Source organism: Artemia sp. Qi Xiang Cuo, chromosome 3, assembly GCF_049724085.1.
Source record: "Artemia sp. Qi Xiang Cuo chromosome 3, ASM4972408v1, whole genome shotgun sequence".
Classification (NCBI taxonomy): domain Eukaryota; kingdom Metazoa; phylum Arthropoda; class Branchiopoda; order Anostraca; family Artemiidae; genus Artemia; species Artemia sp. Qi Xiang Cuo.
In genome coordinates this window covers 6,110,651-6,137,043 of record NC_142796.1, presented here as the reverse complement: position 1 = coordinate 6,137,043, position 26,393 = coordinate 6,110,651, and the positions used below count along the sequence as shown (strand labels likewise).

Below are 26,393 nucleotides of genomic sequence, written 5' to 3'. Positions count from 1 at the left end.
CCCCCCCCAAAAAAAAAAATTGCGATGAAATTACGCCACTGTTCAAGACACCTAAATATTTCACTACAAACAAGAGTTTGGATACTGCCCGTATCACTAATGTTAAACGAATAAGTCATTCAGCATATTTGGCGCTTTACCAAAATGAATTATATTACAAATAATTTTTTTTGAACTTATTATAACATTGGCAATAAAATGAAAATTGCAGTGAAAGCAGACCAGGATTCATTTATAGGCCCACTAGGCCCTATGGCTTTCACTATTCCTGAAGTTTTGGGGATTTTCCGGAAAATCTTGCAAAAACGCTTGGGCTTAGAAGTGTCAAAGCTTTAAGCCCAGCCGTGAGTGAAAAGTACAAAGACATACAACTAAGTTTGCCCCATACCTTAAGCATTTACCATACAAGAGATGGATGCTAGAGCTGCCAAGCTTAGATTTCAGACGAAATTGGTCTGACCTTATTAATACTGTATTATACATGGTATTGATAATGCAAACCCTAATTCAATGTTTCAATTTTTAAGGTGACACAAGGGGACAACATGCCAACATATCCATAAAACTTACCCCCCCCCCCTAAAAAAAGCCTGAACAGTGCATAGTTTTTTTAGTTTTGTTAATAGGGTCTACCAGTTATGGAACGCCTTGTCAGATGATCTTGTTTGTACTGAAAGTTTGTTATTGTTTAAGGAAAGTATTGTTGGTAAACTGTTCAGTTCGATGCAGTATGTTGATAAATTTTCCTAGAAGTTGTTTATTTGAGTAGAAATATTTTTATGTGTCCTTTCTGTTTTAGTACTGTTTTATTTTCTTTTGTGCTAGCAATGTTTTCTTTGTGATTGTTTTTTTTTTCTTGTGTTTATTGCTTTGTTTTATGATAAGCACTGATTGCTGATTGTTTTGGGTGAAAATAAACAAATAACAATATAGTTTGAATAGCAAATTCCAATTAAATTTCAAGACAGAAACAAGGGCTGTTTCATATAAGGTGTGAACCAAATGTAGCTTACTTTGCTTTCAAGTTTGTCTGATACTGCATGCCTGAACAACTTGTCGAATAATAGACATTCTTGCCTGCATAACCATAGCTTTGTGCTATCTTTTTCTAAGATTACTAGAATTTTTAGCAATTAAGATCTTTTCTAAGACTAAGATTTTTCTACAATCTATTGGCAATTTCTTTCCTTTTTTATTATTCATCTACTGCAGTAGTTAAGAGGATGGTGCCATAACATCCAGTCAATTTGAGTCAATATTAGTCAATATTACATTTAGTCATATTAGTAATATTAGTCAATATTAGTCAATATTACAGTCAATATGAGTCAATATTACAAGCTTTTTTTCATGTGCAAAGTCTGGAATGCTTCCTGCAGCAATCAAATATGCACTTACCAGTGGCATCAATTCATATTTTTTTGTTGAGTGGGGGGGGGGGTATTTTTTTAATATCTAGTGGGGGGCAAATTTGTAGTTTTTTTCAATTTCCCAATGAAACATACTAAAAAAGGTATATTCCAATAAAAACACCCCAAAAAGTATTTTTCTAGTTCTGGGGGAGCCTTGGCTTCTTTTTACCTAGTTTAGAAAAGGAGTTGGTAAAATTAACGCATTTACCAATTGAGAATAATGCTTTAGCAGGTCAACTGTGACATCAATTGGAGGGGGCAGTTGACCAACATTTTGAAAATCATTTTTATGGGTATTTCAAAGAGTTTTTTGGTAACAAACTGTAAGTAAGGAGCAACTTGCCCAATAGTAACCAAAACTCTAAAAAACACTATATGCAACAATTATTTTTTTTTATACTGATTCCAAATATATAAAACTAATTAAGTTTAATGTTAACCGTCAAAAGATACAAGCCTGAGAAAATTTTTCCGACTTTTAAAATTTGCGAAAAAGTCAAGCAATTTTGATGAAAATCACACCATCAGATTTAGCACATCAAAGAACTCGATTGTTGAAGTTTCAAGATCCTATCTGCAAAGATGTGGAATTTTGTATTTTTTGCCAGAAAGAACGGTCATGGATTCATGTTTATTTAATTATTTAGTTTTTCCCAGGAGTGACTGTATTGAACCAATAGTTTTAGAAGATCAGGTGGGGGGGCTCATTTGAAAGGAAATAAAAATTTCTAATGCTTTTTAAGTTACCAAAAAGATTGGAGGGCAACTAGCCCCCCTCCCTTTTCCTCCCCATTCCTGAAGGGGTCTAAGGAGAGAAATTATTTTTGCGGAGTCTTCTCTGATGGACTCCTTTGCTGCTTGAGAAAGTGCATAAAGACGCATTACTATGTCTTTTCTCCACCCCAAAGAAAAATTCCTTGGTTTTGCCCCCTGTGAAGATCAGACCCATATACCCCTTCTGTTCCAACGGATTCTTTTCCAAGAAAATGTGAATGTTAATTAAAGCATTTCCAGTGTAACCAGATACTTTGTATAAAATTGCACAGACAATCAAGCGAAAATGTGCTCAACCCATTTTCTTTTTTTAGCAAAATTCTGCAAAGACTCCTTTTTTCAAATTTGCCTTGAAAAATGTGCTGATTTGCGTTAAGAAACTGAGACAAGGTAGAAAAAGAGAAAAAATGGATTTCCATAGAGAAATGATGTAATGAAATTGCTTAAAATAGTGTAATTCAAAAAATTGTTGGAACTATAACTTTTAAGAATATTTTCTTGTGAATTCCATCATTATATTTGGCAACAATGTAAACCAGTATATTTTAGACATGGGACCAGTATATTACATCTAATATATAATGCATAATCAAAGAAAATGAATACAGAAAAGTGTAATACTTAAAGATTTACAAAAAATATAATTTGTATGATATCTTGCATAATTATCAATCTTTCTCTTACAGACCACATTTTTTTCCTATCCTCCTTTTCACTACTAGAACATGGCTTTTTTTCTAATTTCATTTTTATTATTAAAGTAGGCTAAATGATAGAAGGCAAGGAGTAAGAACAATGGTGTCGATTCTCAAAAGATTTTTCCATTCTCCGAAAAGTTTATTCTCCAAATGTATTTTTTTTCAAAATGAAGTGGGGGGGGGAATTTATAATTTTTTAATAAAAAGACCCCAAAAAGATGTTTTTTAATCTAGCGGGGGGGTCTAGGGGTAGGAGCACTTCTCCCCCTACCCATTTGACATTGCTGAGTAGAATCATAACCATAATGAAAAATTAGTATGAAGTTGAAGTGCTTGTTTTATTTTATTTTTTATTTTTTTTAGTGTAAAATACATCTATAATTTGGGTAATAATTAGTGATAGTGTTGGATATTATGTAAATGATTTTATTAATCACACTATTGAATGAAATGGTTTAACTAATCACTCAGTTTTTTTTCTTGCAATCAAATTTTTTAAGGAAAAAAAAATGTTTTGTTGTCCAAGAACACTATAAAAAAAATCCGAATTGTGTTCTTTTTTTGTGTCAGATTTTGTGTAATTAGTGTGTTAGGGTGTAGAAGGGAATGGTGTTTATTCCCTAAAGCATAGAATTTCTAAAGCTGACACATCAGATGGTGTCTGCATTCTTTAAGGGCTGGGATGTGTAGAGCTGTGATGGCAGATTTGTAAGTGACATACTTGGTTAATAGGGTCATTTTTAAGGCCCTTTTTTGCATTGTTTCAATTTCATCGTTGCGGTAGTCGATTTTATGCACTTGTGGTCTCCAAACTGGGCATATGCATTCAAGCAGAGGACATACACAACACATGCACACAAGCAGCAATGGCTTTATAGAAAACCCGAATCGACGCAATGGGGTTAAGCATTGCTGCGCTTATTTGCGCATTTATCACCGTTCTTATTTTTTATTTTAATATTTGTCTTTTATAGATTTGAGCTGGCTCCAATTCAGTCTATCTTTAAACCCAGCTCCACTCGGCTTTTTGTGCTGTCTGGACGCTGGGGCTGTCATGCTCCAGGAGTTGCCAAGTCAACGTTGATCCTCAACTTCGGCTGGAAGTTCTTTCAGTCTATTAAAACCCGACTCAATTTTCTGGGCAAAGTGAAAAATGTAACTATTCATTCAAGCACAAGCATCGTTGAAACTCAAGCAAGAAGGTATTTGATTAAGCCTTTTTTTACAAAAGAAAATATCTTGAAGTTTGTCTCGTCTCCTGCAAGCCAGGCATACAAGTCAAGTAGATTTGCCAGCTTTCGTCGAGGTCCATTGTTTCTTTTGAGTTTGACGGGTATATATTTTTCGTCTGATCAGGAATGGGCTCTTGAACATGGAATGGTATCCAAACAGCAGGCTTGTGAAGTTTCTGCACAGAATGTCAGGGTAAGTTTAATACACTATTACAGTGGTGGATCCAGAGGTGGGGGAGCGAGGGGGTGCGCGCCCCCTTAACATAGTCTAAAGTGTGTAATTCACTTAATTAACGCAAGTTTGCGTTAATTAAACTTGCTCCTAACGCAAGTTTTACGGATCAACCTATTTTGCGCCCCCCCCCCCCGCCCTAAAAAAATCCTGGATCCGCCACTGCTCTATTATATGTTTTAGGGGGGAGGGAGACATATGTATGTACCACAGAGATATAAGTGTAGGTGCCATCCATCAACTTATTTTAAGAACTCGCCTAAAACTCTCTTTCTTTTCCCTAACTGGGTTAGGAGGTAATCAAAAATGGGCTTAGAAAATATAGCTCGCTTTTATTAACCTAAGAGTTCTAGAGTTAACCTAACTAAGGGTTAAAATTTATTTTATTTTCTTAGCTAACTCACTTGAATGTTGACTTGCATGAACTAACTGTAAAATATATATACTCATGAAAAGTTAAGTGGCCTCTCTTGTTGGCCAGCAGGAACGTCAACCAATCAAAAGAATGACCTCAATTTGAATGACTTTGATTGGTTGACCTCAGAACGAACAAAAAACCTGACCTCAGAATGACCTCAGGAACTCAATTTGAAATTATCCAGAAAGTAAAATCAGTGAAGAAAGATTTAGTCAGCTACTATGATGACTCAAACAGAAATACTAATGCTATAAGCCAAAGTGTCCTCTTAGTCATATTTAAGCTTGAAAATTTTATACGTTAAAGTACAGGTGAAAGCAGTTAATATGTAAAAGAGAACCAGAACAATTATCTGATAATTAGGGCTGCAGACCCAACACTCTCCACAATTATTTTACACTGGGTTAATTAAACGGACGTTTGTTCTGTCAACTCGGTTTTATTGAACATAAGTTTTCCACCTCAATATCTAAATGAAACTAGAGATACATGCCTGGTCTATATTTGGGTGAGGATAGGGGGAAGGTAGACTCTGTGCCTTGTCCTGTAACCACTACTACTAACAACTCACCGCATCACCAAGCCGCCTGAGGCCAACACAGCTACGCACGCTCCTCCTTCACCTCAATCTATTCAAAGCCTCCCTTTTTACACCCGCCCACGAAGCTCCCATTTCCTTTAAATCTTTCTTTATGACGTCCTCCCACCCTAGGCAAGGACGACCTGGTTTTCGTTTAGCCCTAGATGGTTGGCCAAAAAGAACTATCTTCGGCAATCTGGCATCCTTCATCCACACAACGTGCCCTAGCCACCTTTACCTTTCTTTCATTATAGCCCAGGAGAGCGGTATTGAACCATATTTTTCGTATAGCCTATTGTTTGAAATATGGTCAGTCAGCCGGGTACCCAGAACAATCCTTAAGCGATTTCTCTGGAAAACATCTAGCAAATCTTCATCCGCTCTTCTGAGCGCCCATGCTTCAGAGCCATATTTGACCACTGTCATCACTGTAGCTTCTAATATTCTAATCTTGGTTTGTAGATTTATCTTCCAGTTCTTCCAAACTTTTTTTAACTGTGAAAAAGCACCCTGAGCCTTGGCTATTCTACTTTTAACATCTTCACTGCTCCCGCCATCTTTACTAATAATACTACCAAGGTAAGTGAAGCTACCCACCTGATTAATCTTTTCATTACCCAACGTCACCTTTTCCTTGTCTTGTAAACTTAGCAATTTTAAGATTTGTTCTCTGTGTGTTTTTGTATAATTCTTATAATTCACGTGTTTGTTCTGTTTTTCTATCCCCCCCCCTCCTCGAAAAAGTAAACCATTCTTGACAAGTTTCATTTCAAGTATTAAATTTCTTAGATTATCTTGGACATGAATTTGTAAAGAGAAAAACCCCATATTACCCCCTTGTTTGGAGTTATGAATGAAAACCTTCAAATAATTCAAAAATGAAAAGAGGCTGTTTTTGTAGTATGTATGTAAATAATTGCATTACTACTTGCTACAACTTCATCTTCTTTTCTTGTTTTTTATATAAGTGTAATTAATCTCTACATTAAATATTAGGTATCTCCATATTATCTCTATAGTCAAACAGTTCGTGGTAACGAACTGTAAGTAAGGAGCGACCCGGCTCAATGGTAACCGAAACTCTAAAAACCGGAATTTTGGTACCAATAGATACATCAAAAGAATCAGATTTTAATTTTGATTTCAAATATATAAGTTTCATCAACTTTAATCTTACCCATCAAAAGTTACGCGCCTGAGAAAATTTGGCTGATTTTTGAAAAAAGGGGGAAAGACCCCCTAAAAGTTATAGAACCTTAATGAAATTCACACCATCATATTCAGCGTATCAGAGAAAACCCTACTGTAGAGGTTTCAAGCTTCTATCTACAAAAATTTGGAATTTTGCATTTTTTGCCAGAAGAAAGATCACGGGTGCGTGTTTATTTGTTTGTTTGTTTTTTTTTGTTTTTTTTCCCCAGGGGTAATGGTATTGACCAAGTGCTCCTAGAATATCGTAAAAGGGCTCATTGGGACGGAAATTAAAAGTTCTAGTGCCCTTTTTAAGTTACCAAAAAAGATGGAGGGCAACTAAGCCCCTTCCCACACTCATTTTTCTCAAAGTCACCCAATTAAAATTTCGAGATAGCCATTTTGTTTAGCATAGTCGAAAATCTAATAAATATGTCTTTTACGATGACTTAATCCCCCACAGTTCCCAGGGGAAGGGCTGCAAGTTATGAACTTTGCCCATTGCTTGCATATTGGTTATTGCATATGTATTGGTTATACAGACATTTTCAGGAAGAATTTTTTTTGGTGGGGGAGAGGGGGGCTTGAGGAGGGGGTTACTCGGGATAATCTTTCCGTGGAGGATGTTTTTTTGGGGTAAGGGACATTTCTATGAAGGGGGCGCCGGATTTCCAAGCATTATTTAAAAAACGATAAGAAATTAAATTAAAAAAGAAGTTTTTTCAACTGAAAGTAAGAATCAACATTAGAACTTAAAATGAACAGAAATTATTACTTATATGAGGGTTTTCTCCCCCAAGTCAATACCTCGCTCTTTACGCTACAGTTTTTTTAGTGCTTTCAAAAAAGCTATCTATTCTAATTGGCCTTTGTGATTCAGGGGTGTGTGAATTAAATTTTTTTTTAAATTTTAACTTAAAGTGCGTGTTATTGAATAAGGGTATAACCCAATAATATACGTAATAAAATATACGTAATAAAAAAAAAAAAACAATAAAAAAAAAACAAGCGATACGGCTCAATAGTAAGCGAAACTTTTAAAAACGGAACTTTTATGTCAATAAATGTATAAAAATAATGGGTTTATAATGCTGATTCTAAATATACAAATTTTGTTAAGTTTAGTATTACTCATCAAAGGCTTCGAGCCTGAGAAAACTTACCTGATTTTTTAAAGAGGGGGGAAACATCCCCTAAAAGTGAAAAAATTTTAATGAAAATCACTGTCAGATTCACTGTCAGATTCTTTACGCTAAAGTTTGACTCTGTCTCACAACTTTATTTTTAAAAACAATAAAAAACTTTATCGTAATTAGCGAGGCGTTGAGGAGGGGACAGCCCCTTTCATATACGGAAAAATTTATGTTCGTTTTTAGTTTTAATGTAGCTCCTTAATTTCAGTTTAAAAAACTTTTTTTTTTTATTTAATCTCATTGTTAATATTAACATTGATTGTATATTAGTAAACAATTTTTTTAATTCATTTTTTTTAATTTATATTTAATATGAAATATTGAAAGTTTATCAAAATTAAATTTTAATAACATTCAATTTTGAATCAAGATTAAACTTTAATTTGAAAGATTGCAAATCCAAATTTGTGACTATTAACAAAAATTTGGATATTAATAAAAAAAAAATTAATATTAATATATTTTGATTACAATTTATCGTTTACCTTTAAATTTAAATTTTAATATAAACCATTTTTTCTGTATATGGTCCTTGAACTTTTGAAAGACAGTGGTCGATATATCTATCTATAGATAATTCGGTACTCTTGCATTATATGGGTCTTTCTAAAAAGTCAAGTTTGGTTAATGCTAATGAAATAAAATAGGATGAATATATAATAGTTTAGAAACAAATTTGGGCTATATATTTGCACATTAGAGGGTGGGGGTAAAGCATAGCATATATTAAATACGTAACCTAACTTAACCTAACCTAGGTACCTCCCCCCCCCCCCAACCCCAAAAAACACAGTTTAAATATCGTATACGCAATAAAAACCACGCTATCATTGTATTACTCTGTAGCGGTTAACCCGTCAAAAACGGGTTTTCGTGACTGGTTTCCTTGTAATGGCCCATATAATGCAAGAGTACCGATAATTCTATATTTCCTTTTTTTGTTTTTCCTCTTTTTTGGTATTGTGCATTTTTTGTTTGTTTGTGTGATAAAACATACACATCGAGTTTCAGTTATATGTCTACTTTTGTTAAAAGTTGATTATCTGTGAGCTTTGTTTATTAAATAAATAACTTCAAGTTTCGTATAGATTTTTTTCTCTTTTTGAAAAGTGAGTCCCTGTTTTTGTTTTTCTGTCTGATAGAAGTAGACGCATTGAATTCCATCTCTCTGTCTACTTTTGTTTAAAGTTCATATACTATGTACTTCGTTTATTTAATAAAAAAAGTTCAAAGTTCTAAAATCTTCTTGACTTTATGCAGAATTAAAATGAAAACAACGGAAAATTATAATTTTCTGTTGAATTACAAAAACTGCAAAAGAACATCTAATTAGAGTAATTTATAAAAGAGGCAGGCTCTATGAAAAACATAGGAAGCTGTGAGGAAAATAATATTGGTCTTGCTGTTTTGCAAAGGGGCCACTCCCTTTGGGCTATTTTCTTACTTAATATAATATTATCTATGATATAACTTTTTTTTTTGTTGCTCACCGAAATTTTAGTGACTATTATCGTATTTTTTATACTTTTCATCGAAAAGTATAAAAATACGAAGGGGGCCTTGATCTTTCGTTGGTGTTTACCCCCTTATCTAAATTACGTAAATTTCGATATTTTAATAGCTTGGGGCAAATTCAAAATTAACGAACTTGGGTTCTGTTGGTTCATATATTGTAATCGAAATTTCCTTTTTTTACAATTTTGGATTTATTGACAAGGGCCACTCTTTACTTACAGTTTATTAATAAAACCCGTTGGATGTGAGGAGGGCTGCCTTTTAACATAGCGTGTTTGTCATAAAACTTGTTTTGTCATTTTGTTTGTTATATTATATAAATTTGTCTCTTAAGGTTATTTCTCAGTCAGTAGTTTTCAATTATTTTTTTTTCGAGTGTGTGTCATTTAGAGCAATCTCAGATTAAGCACAATTAGTGCTGGTTTCGGACCATGCTATGTTAGTACTCTAATGACTTTGTTCTTTTCAGAAAACTATACAGATGTTCGATGTTACAATAAAGAAAGCAAAAACTTCCACTGATGTTGATGATAAATTAAAAGGAGTTGCATCAGTTGATGAACTGGTTTTAGGAGACTTCCTTGCTAAGGGTAGCTATGGTGCCATATACCCTGCGGATTTGAAATGTAAGTTTATGTATTGCTTATTAATCTATAGGCTAATTGGTCTACCGGCTGAAACAGTACAAATCAGAAATTAGCTGATTAGAAGCCAAACTGATTAACTATTATTCTCCATGACCACACTGCCTTTTCTATGACGAAAACAATAAGAAATCCAAATAGGGATAGGTCCTTTTATTAGACAGTGAAACGAAAATATAAAACAAAGACTCAAATATTTCGATGACACAGTCGGTTATCATCATCAGTAGAGTTACTAACTTATCCAAATTAAAACAAACTGCTTTTATACTAAAAGAAATAAACACTTCCGAGTCAAAGTAAGTTACCAGTCCATTGACTTAGAAAGTTCACTAACTGTTCTTGAATCTTGTAATACTGCGTTGAACATTCTTCTAATTAAAAATGAAATAATGCTGAATTTAAAATGAAATGTTGCAGATTCTGAAGTTGGTCTGTTATCCCCATATATACGACGTATATATACGGGGATGACAGACCAACTTCAGAATCAGCAACATTTCATTTGCTATTAGAAGAATAAAATGATAAATTTAGCACCTGTAAATTCAGCATTATTCGCTCTTTACCAATGCCGTCGTTCCTTACTTTCAGTTAAAGAATGTCATATTTGAATTTATCCTCTCAAATATTGATAAATGAACTGAGCTGACTTTATCAACGCCTCGCTCTTTACGCCAAAGTTTTTCAGTGTTTAAAAAAAATAGAGCTGTGAGAAAGTCAAACTTTAGCGTAAAGAGCGATTTTTTTTTAGCTTGTTAAAAAAAAAACTTTTTTTTAACTGAAAGTAAGGAACGACGTTGAAACTTAAAACGAACAGAAATTATTCCGTATTTGAAAGGGGTTGTCCCCTCCTCAACGTCTCGCTCTTTACGCTAAAGTTTGACTTTCTCACAACTCTATTTTTTTTAAACAATGAAAAACTTTAGCGTAAAGAGCGAGACGTTGAGGAGGGGACAGCCCCTTTCATGTAAGGAATAATTTCTGTTTGTTTTAAGTCTTAACGTCGTTCCTTACTTTCAGTAAAAAAAAACTTGTTTTTTTATTTAATTTACAACAGATTCAAGCCTGTTCATGGCTTGAAAGTGGTCTTCTTCGTTATTCATCAAGAGAAGTAGAAATGTGGTGGAAACGAAATGGCTGTGGCGTTTCAGAACCCTTGCATAATACGAGTAGTTGAAGTATCTATTAGCTATGTATTCTTAACATAAATAATATTCAAAATTAGTATTTTTTTTTTATCGAGCATTACTGCATACAAAACTTCAAATGCCGTATCACACAATTCGTCAGTTATCTGAGTAAAACTCTGAATATAACTTTGAACTTAGAAGCTTAATTTTTTCATAATGCCCTTTTCCTGTATCTGTTTTGTCACCTTTAAAACAGTTGAAATATGCAACTTTGATATTGATTGTTTTTTTTTGCTCTTTTGGATTCCTAAAAAGCCTTCTTGTATTAAAAACTGGTTTTTATTAAAAAACCAATTAAAAATTATTACAAATAAAAAAAATTCATTTAAAGTTTTTTTTTTGGCTTCTTTATAGAATATATGTCATGTAGGCTAAGGCTGAACTGCTGCTTTTTTATTGCTTTTGGCTGCTCTTTTGGATATTATTAATTTTTTCTTTTGGGGATTCATTCCAAATTATAAACTCATAAATACCTAATATTAGTCAAATTATAAACTGCATCTAAAAGGAATAAATTTATTAAATTGAAAAATATATGATGAACACTTCACATGAGAACACTTCAATTACAATGAAACAAAAAACACTTAATGGTTTATCCCGTATGTAAAAAAATTAAGTGCCAGCTATTTTCTTAGGTAAAAAATGAAAAGCTCATCCGTTTTAAATGTAATTAAATGAAATAATATGCAGACTGAAGTAGATCCAGGAAGATGTTGAGATTTTCTTCCTAGTTCGTCACTCTTAATCCAAAGAAAATGTTAGGACACTTAGTATCAGTTATTTCTTCAAAGCTTTGAAAAAAGTGTTATAATATTCCAAATGTTACAATTGTTGTATTTATGCATATTTTTGGTAATCGTTTGTGGGGTGATCGAATTTTTTAAACCACTGTAGATACGTAAGAACGTTGCAACATCTAGTACCTTGAGGTCATAAGACTGTCAAAGACTCCTCCTTGAACCTCCCAAATTAAAAGTTTTTATTATGACCTGGACTTTTAATGTAACTTGGGTACTGGACCAAGGGCGCCATTGTCACTCGAGCGCAATGTTAGGTGGGAATATCGGTATCGCTTTCGTCACAGCAATTCGTTTTAGTGTGAATCTGCCTGGTACTTATGAATGAATGTTTTCAAAGTAAACCCGTTTCATCAATAATAAAAAAAACGGGTTGGACGCATATGTCCCTTTCCCCAGTGGCGTCGTTTGGAGGTGGCAAGGGGGGGGGGGGCAGTTGCCCCCCCCCCAATAAATTGGAAAAAAGCTATTATATAGCCCATGCCCCTTGACTCTCTGCATGTGGAACTTTTTTGCCCCCTCAATAAAAATTCTGGAGCTACGCCCCTGCCTTTCCCTTTGGACGGTAAAACTATACAAGTGCTGTATCAAGTATAACTCACGAAAATCTTGTTAATTTTCGTCAACTTTTCAACTTTTTGGCATCCCTGCTTTAAATAAAAAAAAAATCAAGGTACTATCACTTAAGTATAATAACTCCTTATACCCCCCCCCCCTCTGGATATTATATTGATAGGATACCGTATCTGCTTTAAATAGCAAAAAATAATTAACCTATTGGCATACCTGCTTTAAAAAAAAAATCGAGATATTATCATTTAAATATTATAGCTGACAACCCCCCCCCCCCCTCTGGATACCACCTTGATAGGATGCCGTCTCTGCTTTAAATAAAAAAAAATAACTTTTTGGCATCCCTGCTTTCAATAAATTTTTTTTGAGATATTATCATTTAAATGTGATACCCCCCTACCTCCCCCCCTGTGGATACTACCTTGATAGGATACAGTCTCATCTTTACATTAGACAAAATAATTTACTTAATAATTAACTAGGTCACTATATGGTTCAAACAAAAACGCAAAATAACGTTAAACAGCTTAGTGTTCCTTGAAATAAAAATTGAGGGTATGAGTAAAGGGGTACAAAGACAACAACAAAAATCTGAAAATTATTCCGACATTCCTCATATTATTTAAAAACTGAGTCATAGATTAGCCGTGGCATTCAATAAGATCCAAAGAATATAATTAAAAGGGAGCACCCACACAAGTCAGATTAGGCCGATACCCTATGAGAAATCGCAAAATACCCAAGGCAATGAACAAGTCCCAATGGGGGGCCCTGGGTCTATCAAAATATTTCAATGGTTTCTCAGGGAATTCGATATCATTTTCTTCTGTCTCCACGTTAGATGAAAAAAGTAATTATCTTTTTTGCATCCCTGCTTTCAATGAAATAAAATGAGCTATTATCATTTAAAAACGATAGCCCCCTATCCCCCCCCCCCAAAAGGCAATGACTTGCAATTTATTTATGAACCATATTTTTGGGGTAACTTCCGTTTCAATCTTTAATTCCCCAACCTTGTACATAGCTTAGTCTATAGCTAAATTTTTTCTCAGTAAAAGGGTTTTTTTTGGGGGGGGGGGTAAAAATGTTTCAAAAAGAAGATTGTATTTTCTATCAGTTGTTCAACAATTGAGTATTAAACATTAAGAAAATCTTATCTAAAAACAGCAAAAGAAAAATTCTGCAGACTTACAATTCAGCTGTAGAAACAATCTGTCGACTGTCAATTTCAAAATCCAACTGAAGGCTGAAGCTGTACAGTAGTGAATGCGTTCTATATTTCTATTCAACTTGAAAATAAATTCTTGACTACGAATGATGTAAGAAATAGCAATTGGGAAACTGCATTCGAAATTATTTAAACTCATTTCATAAAGACGATACTTTCTTTGTCAACGTATGAAGAACTGTTTATATTGCAATATTTGCAATTGCATATTGCATCTGTCTGGTTTTTATGCAAAGTAACAAAAGAGACAAAAATTAACGAACAAGAGAGCAGTGAAAAATTACGGTATGCAAAGTAATATTTGGCAGGGAAAGTCACTGGTGATAGATCGCTAGGGGTGGCACCGTGATTGCGTGATTTTTGGGGATTCAGGGAACCAGATTTTTTTTTTCGGGGTGACGCATAGATTTTCGGGGAAATATCAGAAAATTCGGGGATAGTGCAAGCCCTGCTTGATTTCTAATCAGGAAAATCGAAATACTAAACCGCATGAGAAGGAAAAGCTCCGACTTTGCGGTTGATGCAATAAAGAATTGCCACAAAATTGATTTAAAGTCGACCGAACGCCGCCGCTTCTGCCGGCGGCGTTCGACAGGGCCTGTCGTCGGCTGCGTTCGGTCGATCCGCCGGCGCGGCGCTGGGTATGTATATATATATTATACTATCTTTATAAGTGAGCTGAAACCAAAAGTTTGAAGCTTAGTAGATTTCCGCTGTTAGAAATTGGACTTGCTTTAATAATCAAGTATCTTTGAAAAGACGGCAGTATGAAAAGACAACAAATTGTCTGCGGTTAGAAGACAAGTGACAATGACAATCCATATATAGAAGCCTGCCGCGTTGAAGCTTAGTCGATATCGTTTTTAGAAATCTGATTTGCTTTAATAATCATATATCTTTGAAAAGACTTCGGTATGAAAAGACAGCAAATTGTCTGCGGTTAGAAGACAAGCGACAAAAAGAATCCATATATAGATGCCTTCCGCGTGCCGAGGCCCGGCAGAGAAGCCGCCGGTCTCCCGGTACTATATATATATATATATATATATATATATATATATATATATATATATATATATATATATATATATATAATTTAGAAGTTGATATTAGTGCCCAAGAAAGTCGTTACTGTGTAGGAATATGGATACTTGAGAACCGCTTTACTATTTTCCAGAAACACAAGAACCTATCGTATATCCCCCGATCTGACTCTACGTCCAATCTAAACCACATTATCAGTTCTAGTTATTTTCCAGTAAGTCATGATTTTGCTCTTCCAAATAGGTTAACTTCGGATCATTTTACAGTTCAATGTATTATCAGTAGGCCTATCTCGTTTTCCGCTGCGAATAATTCGTCGATATTCACTCAGAGGTGGAATGAGGTTCCGGTTTGGCGTAAAATTGATAAAGAAAAGTTTCAAGATTCTTTTGATCTTGTTTTGTCAAAAATTCACGTGCCGCTTGACATACTTAAAAAGCTCTCTCATCGTGATGAAAGAAATTCATGGCTAAGTCTTAATATTTATTACGTCGAACTGACTCATGCTCTTCTGTTTGCCGAATCTCAGGGAGTACCCAAGTCTCGTGCCAGACAAAAAACTTAAGAAAAAGGATGGTCTTCTAACCCTTTGTTACAATTAGCATGCGACTGAGCTACCTTCTGGTACGGGATATGGAAAAAATGTGGTAGACCGCACTCAGGAGTAGTTAAAGAGATTAGAGTTGCATCTAAACGTAGGTTTGGGAAGGAACTTGCTCGTCACCGTGTGCAGTTGAAATCTGAGCTTTCTGAAAAAGTAATTAAAAATCCTAATCTGTTATGGTAAATGTTTGATAAGAAGGAGTCAGCGGGTCCCGAGTCAGACATCCCATCTTTAACATGGATAAACTATTACCTTGATGAGTTTTCAACCCCAAAACAGGATCTTAACATTTCTTTTCAAGAAAAGCTTTCATCCCTCCTCTCATCAATTCTAGATACAGATTTCATAGTTACCCAATTACAGGTTGCGTCCGCAGTCTGACGGTTAAAAAAGAAGAAGTCGGCTGGCATTGACCGTGTAGCCGCCCTTCACCTTAGCCATTGCAGCCCAACTTTCATGGGGCACCTAACTCTTCTCTTTCAGATGATCTTCACTACTGGACTCGTACCATCGGCATTCAGTACTGGGTCGCTTAGGCCAGTCCTGAAGAAAGGAAACAGTACTTCGGAAGGTGCTTCGTTCAGACCGATCACAGTAGCACCAACTCTTTTCAAAATCTTCGAACTTTTTGTCATTGATGAAATCCAGGAAAAATGCTGGACTCCCCCTTCCCAGTTTGGGTTCCAGAGGGGTCTTGGTTGCGGCCACGCCATTTCTGCTTTGGCTTCAGTCTTGATTGACGCTGATGAATCAAAAGAGTCCATTGTTATAGGTCTACATGACGTCTGCCGTGCCTACGACTCACTTCTCCATGATCAACTCATTCTGGATATGGGAAAGAGAGGTGTACAGAAGGACATCCTACTACCCATTAAAGATATGTGCGACCACCTACAGGCTGAACTCCTACTTCCTGGCCATGGTCGAGCCCTCACTAATATACACCAGACGTAATGCTGTCCTACCGAGGGAATCCTGTAGCCCCAGTAAAAAAGGGTGCTCGACAAGGGTCAGTCACATCTCCTGGTGCCTTTAATAATTGTATTATTGAACCACAGTCTACTATCGAGACAACATGCATAGCTCGTGGCGTAGACTTTACAATCATAGCCTATGCCGATGACATTCTGAACCCCAGCCGCACAGTCGCAGGTACAGAGACCACCTTCTCAACACTACACTAAAATTAAGGTAGCATTGGCCTTGAATTTAATCCGCAGAAGTCGGATATTCTTCTGTTCAACTGGCGCCAAGAAGAGGTCTCGTCTCTGATGCTGGGAAAACTGTCTGAAACCCCTGTCTCAAAAATTGTTTACCTTGGTTTACCAATTGGAAGGGATCTAAAATCCACCTACTCCCTTCTTGTTAATCATCTCCGTAAACGCCTGGCCTTTGTTTATAGTAGAGTAGTCTCATCTAAAATCTATTACAAATGTTTCATTTTGGTTCAACTTTATAACGTAGCATCTGTTCCCCATCTCATGTATCTAAGTCCGTTTGGAGAATTTTTCACGAGCCAGAGAAAAGAAAGCTCAGATCCACGTTTTTCAACTATGCGAAGTTCTTGTTGCGGTTCCCGCCGTGGACAAGAAATTCGCACCTTTTAAAAAATTTTAAAATTGCGAACTCAACGGCAGCTATAATTGAACAAATGAAATTGTACAATGAGAAAGTCTCCTCCCGCCCTTGGTACTGTTTGCTCAGGCAGTAAATCGCTGTCCATTTGATTTTATTTGCACATGTCTTGTCATATTTAGTCTTTCTACAGTCTCTTATAATATTTAGACTAGCTGATTGAGTCCGTTGATTATGAATTGTAGTTATCAAGTATTTTACTGTAGGTTAGGTTAGTTGAATTGAAGTTTTCAATCATATTGCTTATGTTTCTTCAGTACTTGGGAGTTTAAAAAGTAAAATTCCTTACGCACCTGCAGTGCAATGTATAATTGTGTTTTTGTTTCTCGTCTTTGTAATTTGTTCGATTATGTGTATTGTCTTGTAATTTGTTTTTAATTTATTTTTTGTGTGTGTTTTTTCTTTTTTAGTGATACTCCGTCTTTTGTACCTTTTTTTGACGGGTAATAAATAAATAAATAATATATATATATATATATATATATATATATATATATATATATATATATATATATATATATATATATATATATATATATATATATATATATATATATATATATATATATATATATATATATATATATATATATATATATATATATATTTATATACATATATATATATATATATATATATATATATATATATATATATATATATATATATATATATATTTATATATATATATATATATATATATATATATATATATATATATATATATATATATATATTATATATATATATTTATATATTTATATATATATATATATATATATATATATATATATATATATATATATATATATATATATATATATATATATATATATATATATATATATATATATGTATATATATATATATGCATATATATATATATATATATATATATGTATATATATATATATATATATATATATATATATATATATATATATATATATATATATATATATATATATATATATATATATATATATATATATATATATATATATATATATATATATATATATATATATATATATATATATATATATATATATATATATATATATGTATATACATTTACATATATATATATATATATATATATATATATATATATATATATATATATATATATATATATATATATATATATATATATATATATATATATATATATATATATATATATATATATATCTTTACATTGCCACAGAGGGTTTTTGCCACCTCTGTCTGCACGCTCGCGCCTTTTGCCGTCAGAAATCGTCCAAAGCAGTTTGTTGCCTTTTCAGGTCCTTTTTTCATAAATAAAGTCATTTTGACTATATGTTATGATTTTTTTCTTTTACAACCGATTTTTGTCAAATATTATTTTCTAATAAAGCACGCTTCAATTTTTTTTAAAGCATATATGGGCTTAGTCTGGCAAATGTCAAGTCTGTATTTATATTTTTTTTGCAAATTTCTTTTGCATAATCCCGCCGTCTTGTGTGTAGGCATAGTTTTAGATATAAATGTTTTTTTTAATGTTTATTTATTTCCAGCGAATCGATCTGAATCAACTGATAGCCTTGGGAAGTTTCCGTATGCTGTGAAGATAATGTTTAACTATGAAGCTGTTTCCCATGCACCGGCTATTTTAAGGAGTATGTTTAAAGAAACAATCCCAGCCCAAAACATACCCTTGGATTCGAACCTTTCTGAATGGGAATTTGAGTAAGTAAATTTAATACTGATAAGGTTATGACGTTTTTTTAATAACTAAAATTATGAAATCAGAAATTTAAGAGTTTCTGAAGCTCTGAAATTTTTTTGGATTCCAAAATGTTTGAAGTCTGAAGTTTCTTCTCGGGGTTTTGATTCGAACCTTTCTGAATTGGAATTTGAGTAAGTACAATTAATACTGATAAGGTTATGACCTTTTTTAATAACTAGAATTATGGAATCAGAAATTTAAGAGTTTCTGAAGCTCTGAAATTTTTCTGGATTCTAAAAAAGTTTGAAGTCTGAGGTTTCTTCTCGTGGTTTTGATTCGAACCTTTCTGAATTGTAATTTGAGTAAGTACAATTAATACTGAAAAGGTTATGACCTTTTTTAATAACTAAAATTATGAAAGCAGAAATTTAAGAGTTTCTGAAGATTTGAAATTTTTCTGGATTCTAAAAAAATATAATGTCTGAAGTTTCTTCTCGGGCTTTTGATTCGAACCTTTCTAAATGAGAATTTGAGTAAGTACAATTAATACCGGTCAGGTTATGCCCTTTTTTTTAAGAATTAGAATTATGTAATCAGAAATTTAAGAGTTTCTGAAGCTCTCGAATCTTGATTCTTAAAAAAAATTGAAGTTTGAAATTTATTCTCGGAGTTTTGGTTCGAACCTTTCTGAATATGAATTTGAGTAAGTATGTTTAATACCGGTAAGGTAATTCCCTTTTAATATAACTAAAATTATGAATTCAGAAATTTAAAAGTTTCTGAAGCTCTGAAATCTTGATTCTGAAAAAAATTGAAGTCTGAAATTTCTTCTTGGGACTTTGATTCGATCCTTTCTGAATTGCATTTTAAGTAAGTGCGTTTAATACCGGTAAAGTTATGTCCTTTTTTTCAGAACCAAAATTATGAATTCAGAAATTTTAAGAGTTTCTGAAGCTCTAAAATCTAGATTCTAAAAAAATTGAGGTCTGATAGTTCTTCTCGGGAGGTTTGATTCAAACCTTTCTGGATGTGAATTTGAGAAGGTACATTTAACTTTGATAAGTTGATGCCCTTTTTTTAAGAAACAAAATTATGAATTCAGTAACTTAGAGTTTCTGAAGCTATAAAATCTATAGAATTCTAAAAAAAAACTTTTTAAATCCGAAATTTCTTTTCAAGGATTTGATTGGCTGAAGCTGTTAATTGCTCAATTGGCTAATTTTTAAATTTGTTCAATTGATTGGATGACTCCTTTTCTACGTTATTCCACATATATATTAGATCTTTCACTATTTTTTAATCTATTAAGACGATGCGGTATCTTATAACATTTTGCGAGCCCCAGTGTCGGCTGACGGCTTACGGACTGTCGGCGTATTTACGAATTTTCACAGGGGACTAGCTTCATCGAGCGCTATTGGGTATTTATGTTTTGATTGTGAAATTTGACCAAAAAGGTAGTAAAATTTACGTTCCTTTTGTCGACGAGCTTGTCAAATGAATACATGGCCATTCACTCATACTGGCCAATCATGTTTTAAAAAGGCAGTGTTATTTCTTTTTTCTTTTTCACATATCCTTAAGGATTAATGTGATTGGTGCAAAAATACGTTACAGGTGTAAACCAATTAAATTAAACCCCACTTTTGCCATTGAAGTATAGGTATATTATCTCTGTTTCTCTTTGGTTGAAATATAGTTGAAGAAGATCTCAAGATTTATGTCATAAATAAGATTGGTAGTGCCAGTGACAGCTCGGCAGTACCAGTGGCAGCTGATATGTGGCAGCTAGTCTTTTCAATTATCCTATTTAATATGACTTAAATTGTTAAGAGTAAGTCTTGAAGGAGTTGATGGCTTTCCAGGGGCTAAATCTGTTGGTAATTTGTTCCACGTGCCAACTGATCCCCATAGGAAGCTTTGTTGTAGATGCATTCCTGACTACAAGTTTAAGGGCAATCAGTAAGAGCGAGGTTACGACTAGTAACTATTGTTATCTCGACCCTGGCATAGCGCCCTGATACATTTAACTTACCTTATGAAAGGTGAGTTTTAAAGGAGTTTTGATGTGGCTTCCCAGGGGTTACATCTGTTGGTAATTTGTTCCAAGCGGCAATTGATCCCCAGATGAAGCTTTTTGATAGATATATTTTCGATTCCAAGTTTAATGGGGATCAATGCTAGTGAGGTTACAAATAACATGTCGTTTTCTCGACCCAGGCGTCGACCCTAGCATTCTAAATATTGTCAGATAGAGGGTAAAACATGTGCTTTTGGAACTAATCCATAAAAGTTAAATTTATTACAGCTCAAGCTTAGTAAGGGCTTTCACTAAAGCCAATTTTTGTCAATTTTCCAGGGAGCTGACTTCTAGACCTCTACTTCCTCCACATCCGAATCTGGTTTCGTTGCATCATGTCTTTGTTGATCGAGTACCTGCTCTGCCTGACGCTCTCAAGTTATATCCAGCTGCTTTGCCTCCGCGTATCAACCCCACTGGATATGGACGGAATATGAGCCTCTTTCTCGTCATGAAAAGGTTTTGATCTTCTCACTTTTCTTATTACTTTTACTTACTTTACAATCTAATTCTCTGTAATTCTAATTTATTGATAAAAATTTGGAAAATGTTGAATTCCAAAATATGATTGCTAAGCTTTTTGGGGGTGCTTTCTATCTTTTTGAAAAACTACACAAATTTTCTTAAGCTAATAACTATGCTGGCTAATATTAAATTAATTACTCCAGGATATTTGGAACCTAAAAGCAGATTTTTTTCATCTATATGTTATTATCAACATTATATGTTGTAAATTTTGGTTTATAGTAAATAGGGTCGCTTTTTAATTAAAACGAGTTACCGCCAATTCTTTTATTTCCAAAGGCTTTCTCATTTTTCTTTTATCATGTGTACTTTGCCCATATTTTTTTTTTATTTAGAGGATATATATATATATATATATATATATATATATAGTGGCTAGGGCACGTTGTGCCAATGAAGTTTGACATATTGCTGACGATCATCCATTTCAACAGTCTATTTAAGGTTAAATCAAACGTAAGCGATCATCGTTGGGGGTATGAGAGTGTCGTAACGAAGATTTAAAGGAAGTGGGACCGTCCCGGGAGGATGTAGAAAGGGAGGCTTTGAATAGATTGGGATGGAAGAGGAGCGTGAATAGCTGTGTTGGCCTCAGGCGGCTTGGTGCTGTTGTGAGTTGTTAGTAGTAGTAGTAGTAGTAGTATATTCTTTTTTTTAAAACATTCTTTTTTACTCTGATTCTTTTCTTCCTACTCTGATTCTTTACTCTGATTTATTACTCTGATTCTTATTTTCAAACATTAAATATCACTATCAATTTCCACGCCACCTAGGTTTACAAAGGGCGTTAACCGCCCTAGAATACCAGTTTCTTCAATTGCAACGTCATCATACATTATACCTTATTACCCAGTTTCATTAAACTCTAAGTAAATATTCAGGGGGGTGCGGTCATGGTAAACCCAGAGGTGTCTGGTATTTATAGAAATGAGATATGACGCTTGTTAAGGCAATGCTGCCTAAGCAACTTCCGTTGTCATATTGAATATTTTTCCGATTTTCGTTACGTTATAATTCATATTTTTGTTTTAATTAATGTTTAATTTAGTTTTAAGTTGGTTTCAATTTTTTTTTTTTTTTTTGGACGACTAGACTTAATAGTATTGTCAAAAACTAATCACGACAGACCTATTCTGACAAATGCGGTGTTCTCTCTGTATCCGTTATATAACTAACAAGAAAAACAGCACGGAATGTCATTCATCACCGGTTGTCCTTTCTGGCTAGTACGTCTCATCAAAGTGAAATTCTCAATAGGCTTTCCAGAAAGCTCCTGAGATAAAGACTACTATCAGAAACAATCTTTGACTATAATTTACTTTTTAAAGTACAGTGAAAATTCAAATTTTCAAAAATTTGAAATCTCGGGATTTCAGTTTTTTACAGTAATTAAGATCTCAGAGATTCAAGCATTCCCTATGTGTAGTTTTTGGTGACAGCGGATGCCAATTTTTAAAAAAGAAACGTGGGTGAAAAATAAGCCAACATATATATAGCACCCAACTATTTAAGTAGGTGTAGCTTTCCTTTGAAGGCTGTAAAAAATGTCAAATGTTTTTTGGAAAATGAAATTTTACTCAAGTAGTAGTTGAAAGTATAGTCTCGTTAAACAAAAATCGGCCTTGAAAGAAAAAAATATGACTTTCTCTCAGAAATTAAGACACACAGGCGCGGTAAAGCGTCGTGGATCCGGTGTCTAAAGAAAGGAGATATGCTCAGTGTGAAATGTGTCTGGAAATTAATGTAGAGGTAGCATGTTTAGTGGAGATAATCAAAATTGCTGCAGTATTTTCTAAAAATTTGTGTAGATGTCGCCACTTAGTCTATACAAAAATCAAATTGAAATATCAATAACTAGTTTTCAGTGTAATAGGCAATTTCTAGGAAATTTAGAATTTTAAGATAATCGATTTCCCAGAAATTTTGACCACAGCTGTTCTTGCTGAAATTTCGGTGACATTGTTGGGAGTTTCTGCAAAAATAAGTGACTATGTTCACCACTAGGTTGGTACTAAGATGAAATTCACCCAAGTTTTAGGGTGCAGCTCTGGCTGCTGTGACATTTACATTTTGTGATGTCTGTGATTTGTGACATTTACAAGAGTTTACCCAAAGATTAGTTTTGTTGAAATTTAATTTTTTTGAAATTTTCGGGATTTCCCGTTTAGTTTTTGTTCTCTCATCTAGGTTGGTCCTAATATGGAGTTGAAATTGTGCCAGTTGGTGTATAAGTTTTAGTGTGAAACGGTAGGTGCCAAACCTTTCTCAGTTAAATTTAGTCTCATTATATCAGGTATGACTGCTCTCTACGAGACTATCTGCAAAAAGGTCGTCCATCCAATGCCACATCCCTGGTCATCCTGACACAAATTCTGGAGGGGGTCACCTACTTGTTGTCGAAAGGGGTGGCCCATCGAGATATCAAATCAGATAATATTCTGTTGGACTTAAGCTATGACCCTTTGAAGCCAGTGGTCGTTATCACAGATTTCGGGTGCTGTTTAGCTGATAAAGATCTGGGGTTGACTGTTCCATTCAGGTCTGCGGACACAGACCGTGGTGGTAATGCTAGTTTAATGGCTCCTGAGGTAAGTTACTTTTTACGTATTAGTATTTTTTCTTTTAATAAGAAATTGTACATAAAGTGGTAAGGGAAGTCGAAATTAATATTAACGGTTCCTAAGGTAAGCTCTTTTTTGCGATCAGTTTTTCAATGAATGAACGGACTTATTAGTATAACAGGTAAATTGCTCAACTTAATATTTTAAGTTAATTATGTTACCGACCAGGTTTTGTCCGTAACATGGGCTGAATATTTTGGATGAACAAGTTATAAATTTTTAAATAAATTAATAAGTTTTTCCAAGAACCTTTAATAATTGGTCAGAGCTTGGAGCTCTATCACCATTCCACAATTTAATTTTTTTGAATAGTTTACTTATGATGATTCACAATATGACTATGACGTATTAATGGATTTTCACGTTAACCTTGGGGGAAAGTACCTGTTTTAGCGTAAAAATTGTACTTAACCTAACATAACTACTTAGCATAGCATATTACGTACTTAGTTTAAAAGCTGCTTAAACTTATTCCAATTCTCATGGTAGCTATTGAAGATAGTGGCGCTCTAGACAAACCCCAAACAAATTGTTTGCTTATGATGATTGTGATGATTTCAGAAGATGATTATAATGTTTTTTATGGATTTTCACATTGACCTACGGTGTGACTTATTTTAGTGTCAAAGCCATACTTAACATAACAACATAAGCACCTAGCATAGCATATTACGTACTTAGTTTAGAAGCCGCTTAAACTTATTCCAATTGTCATGGTAGCTATTGAAGATAATGGCACTCTAGATTAATCCAAAACAAATTGTTTGCTTATGATGATTACGATGTCAGACGATGATCATGATATTTTAATGGATTTTCACGTTGATTTAGGGTGAAACATCTTGTTTTGTGTGGAACTTATGCTTGGTTTTGCCTACCCCCCCCCCCTTTGAAATTTTTTTCCGACTCGTAAAAATCTAAGCAAGTTTTCGATGCGTTTTATAAGTTTTTTTTTACTCCCTTCCCCCCCCCCCCTCCTGAACAAAACCCTTGAGATAGCCTATTTTTTTCCAACTTATTTCTAATCGACAGTTTTGTAATGTCAAATAAAACCAACGAAATAGGAGGTGAAATCAGGAAATGTTAATAAAATAACCTTAGTTAATAAAACAAATTTTAATAATTTTATAATAATTAAATAATTATTATCATAATTAAATAATTTTAATTATTTTAATAATTAAATAATTTTAGTCGATAAAATAATTTTAGTTAATAAAATAAATTTAATTATTTTAATAATTAAATAATTTTAGTCAATATAATAATTTTGTTAATAAAATAAATGTTAATAAATAATTTTATAAAATGATAAAATAAATTTAGCATAAAATAATTTTAGTTTGTTTAATTTGCTTTTTAAAGTTGCTTTTTCGTTTACTTTTAGTTGAAAAATATTTTCATTTGTTTAATTGCATTTGATGAAACTTTATGGTTCATTTTGAACACTGTGCTTTTGCTAACACAGAGAAAAATGGTCAATATTTCAACGTTCTCTGTCTGTATTTGGATGGGCAGCGAAGCTTTGAGATAATCAATTTTTGAAAGGTGATGAAAAACGTATGTTTTTCATCCAAAAAAAAGGTGGAGATAAAAAAGATAAAAGCATATATAGATAAAAAAAAGTGGAGTAATTACAAAAAAGCACAAAACAGTTACCTACATATTAAAAATAAGATAGGAACTCCTAGAATTCAGTTTTATGGAGCAATGCCGAAGCGGTGGACGGACAGTATTGTACACCATCGATATTTTTGAATTTGGTTATTAAACACGGATAAATTTAACGCCTTCAGACTCTGTAATTAAAAAAAATAAAGTATCTTCAAATAGTTTGTTCAAATTAAAACAAAGGATTTCTAGTGCTGGATGGTATTGAGAAAGGCTATAAGGGCTGAGCGTTACTGAGAAATATTTATGTTTTTAATTTAATTTCGATTACCAAACACCGATATATTTGACGGCTTTATTGTTCATAACTATAAAAATTAAAGCTTCTTCAAAACGAGCAACTAGATCAATGCAATCGCTCCTGAAAAATAAATAATAAAACACAAAAAAAGCATAGATTCTGGTGGGAAATACGGAATTAAACCTTTCTTATTATAGTGGCTTCAGACATCGGTTCATGGGTACTCAGACGTGCTAAATTTCATGGCTTATTTTCATCGGAATCCCCCCATTTTTAAGTTGTTTTCCTTCTTTTTTATAATTATATGAACTTTTTTATGTACTAATAACATGGGATGTTTAACTTCAAACTCGAAAAAAAAACACAAATTCGGAATCGATATAAAAACCTGAGTCTTTGATTCAATGTAACCGATATTTTGCTTGTTATTCGTTATTGATAAGGATTGCTATTTGATGACCATTCCTTACTTTGAAGAATAAAAACAAAATTATTCCAACTAAATCATATAGAAAAATTTTTGTGGAAAAATGGAAAGGGACCTTCCAGTCACAAATTAAAACTCATTTTGCCCATACTAAGAGTCAAACCTATTG

At 33.4% G+C, this 26,393-nt stretch overlaps 1 protein-coding gene across 2 annotated transcripts in view; it reads left to right on the top strand.

Moving 5' to 3' along the window:
* The window catches only part of Pink1 (PTEN-induced putative kinase 1), a 134,765-nt gene that overhangs the window by 70,178 nt on the left and 38,194 nt on the right, over nucleotides 1-26,393 (top strand). For both annotated transcript variants that reach the window (XM_089108439.1, XM_089108438.1), the window contains exons 2-6: nucleotides 3,859-4,309; nucleotides 9,715-9,871; nucleotides 18,508-18,679; nucleotides 21,019-21,198; nucleotides 23,558-23,852. In XM_089108439.1, the coding sequence (XP_088964565.1) occupies nucleotides 4,262-4,309; nucleotides 9,715-9,871; nucleotides 18,508-18,679; nucleotides 21,019-21,198; nucleotides 23,558-23,852 (852 nt within the window). In that variant the 5' untranslated portion in view covers nucleotides 3,859-4,261. The remainder of the gene's footprint in view (nucleotides 1-3,858; nucleotides 4,310-9,714; nucleotides 9,872-18,507; nucleotides 18,680-21,018; nucleotides 21,199-23,557; nucleotides 23,853-26,393) is intronic.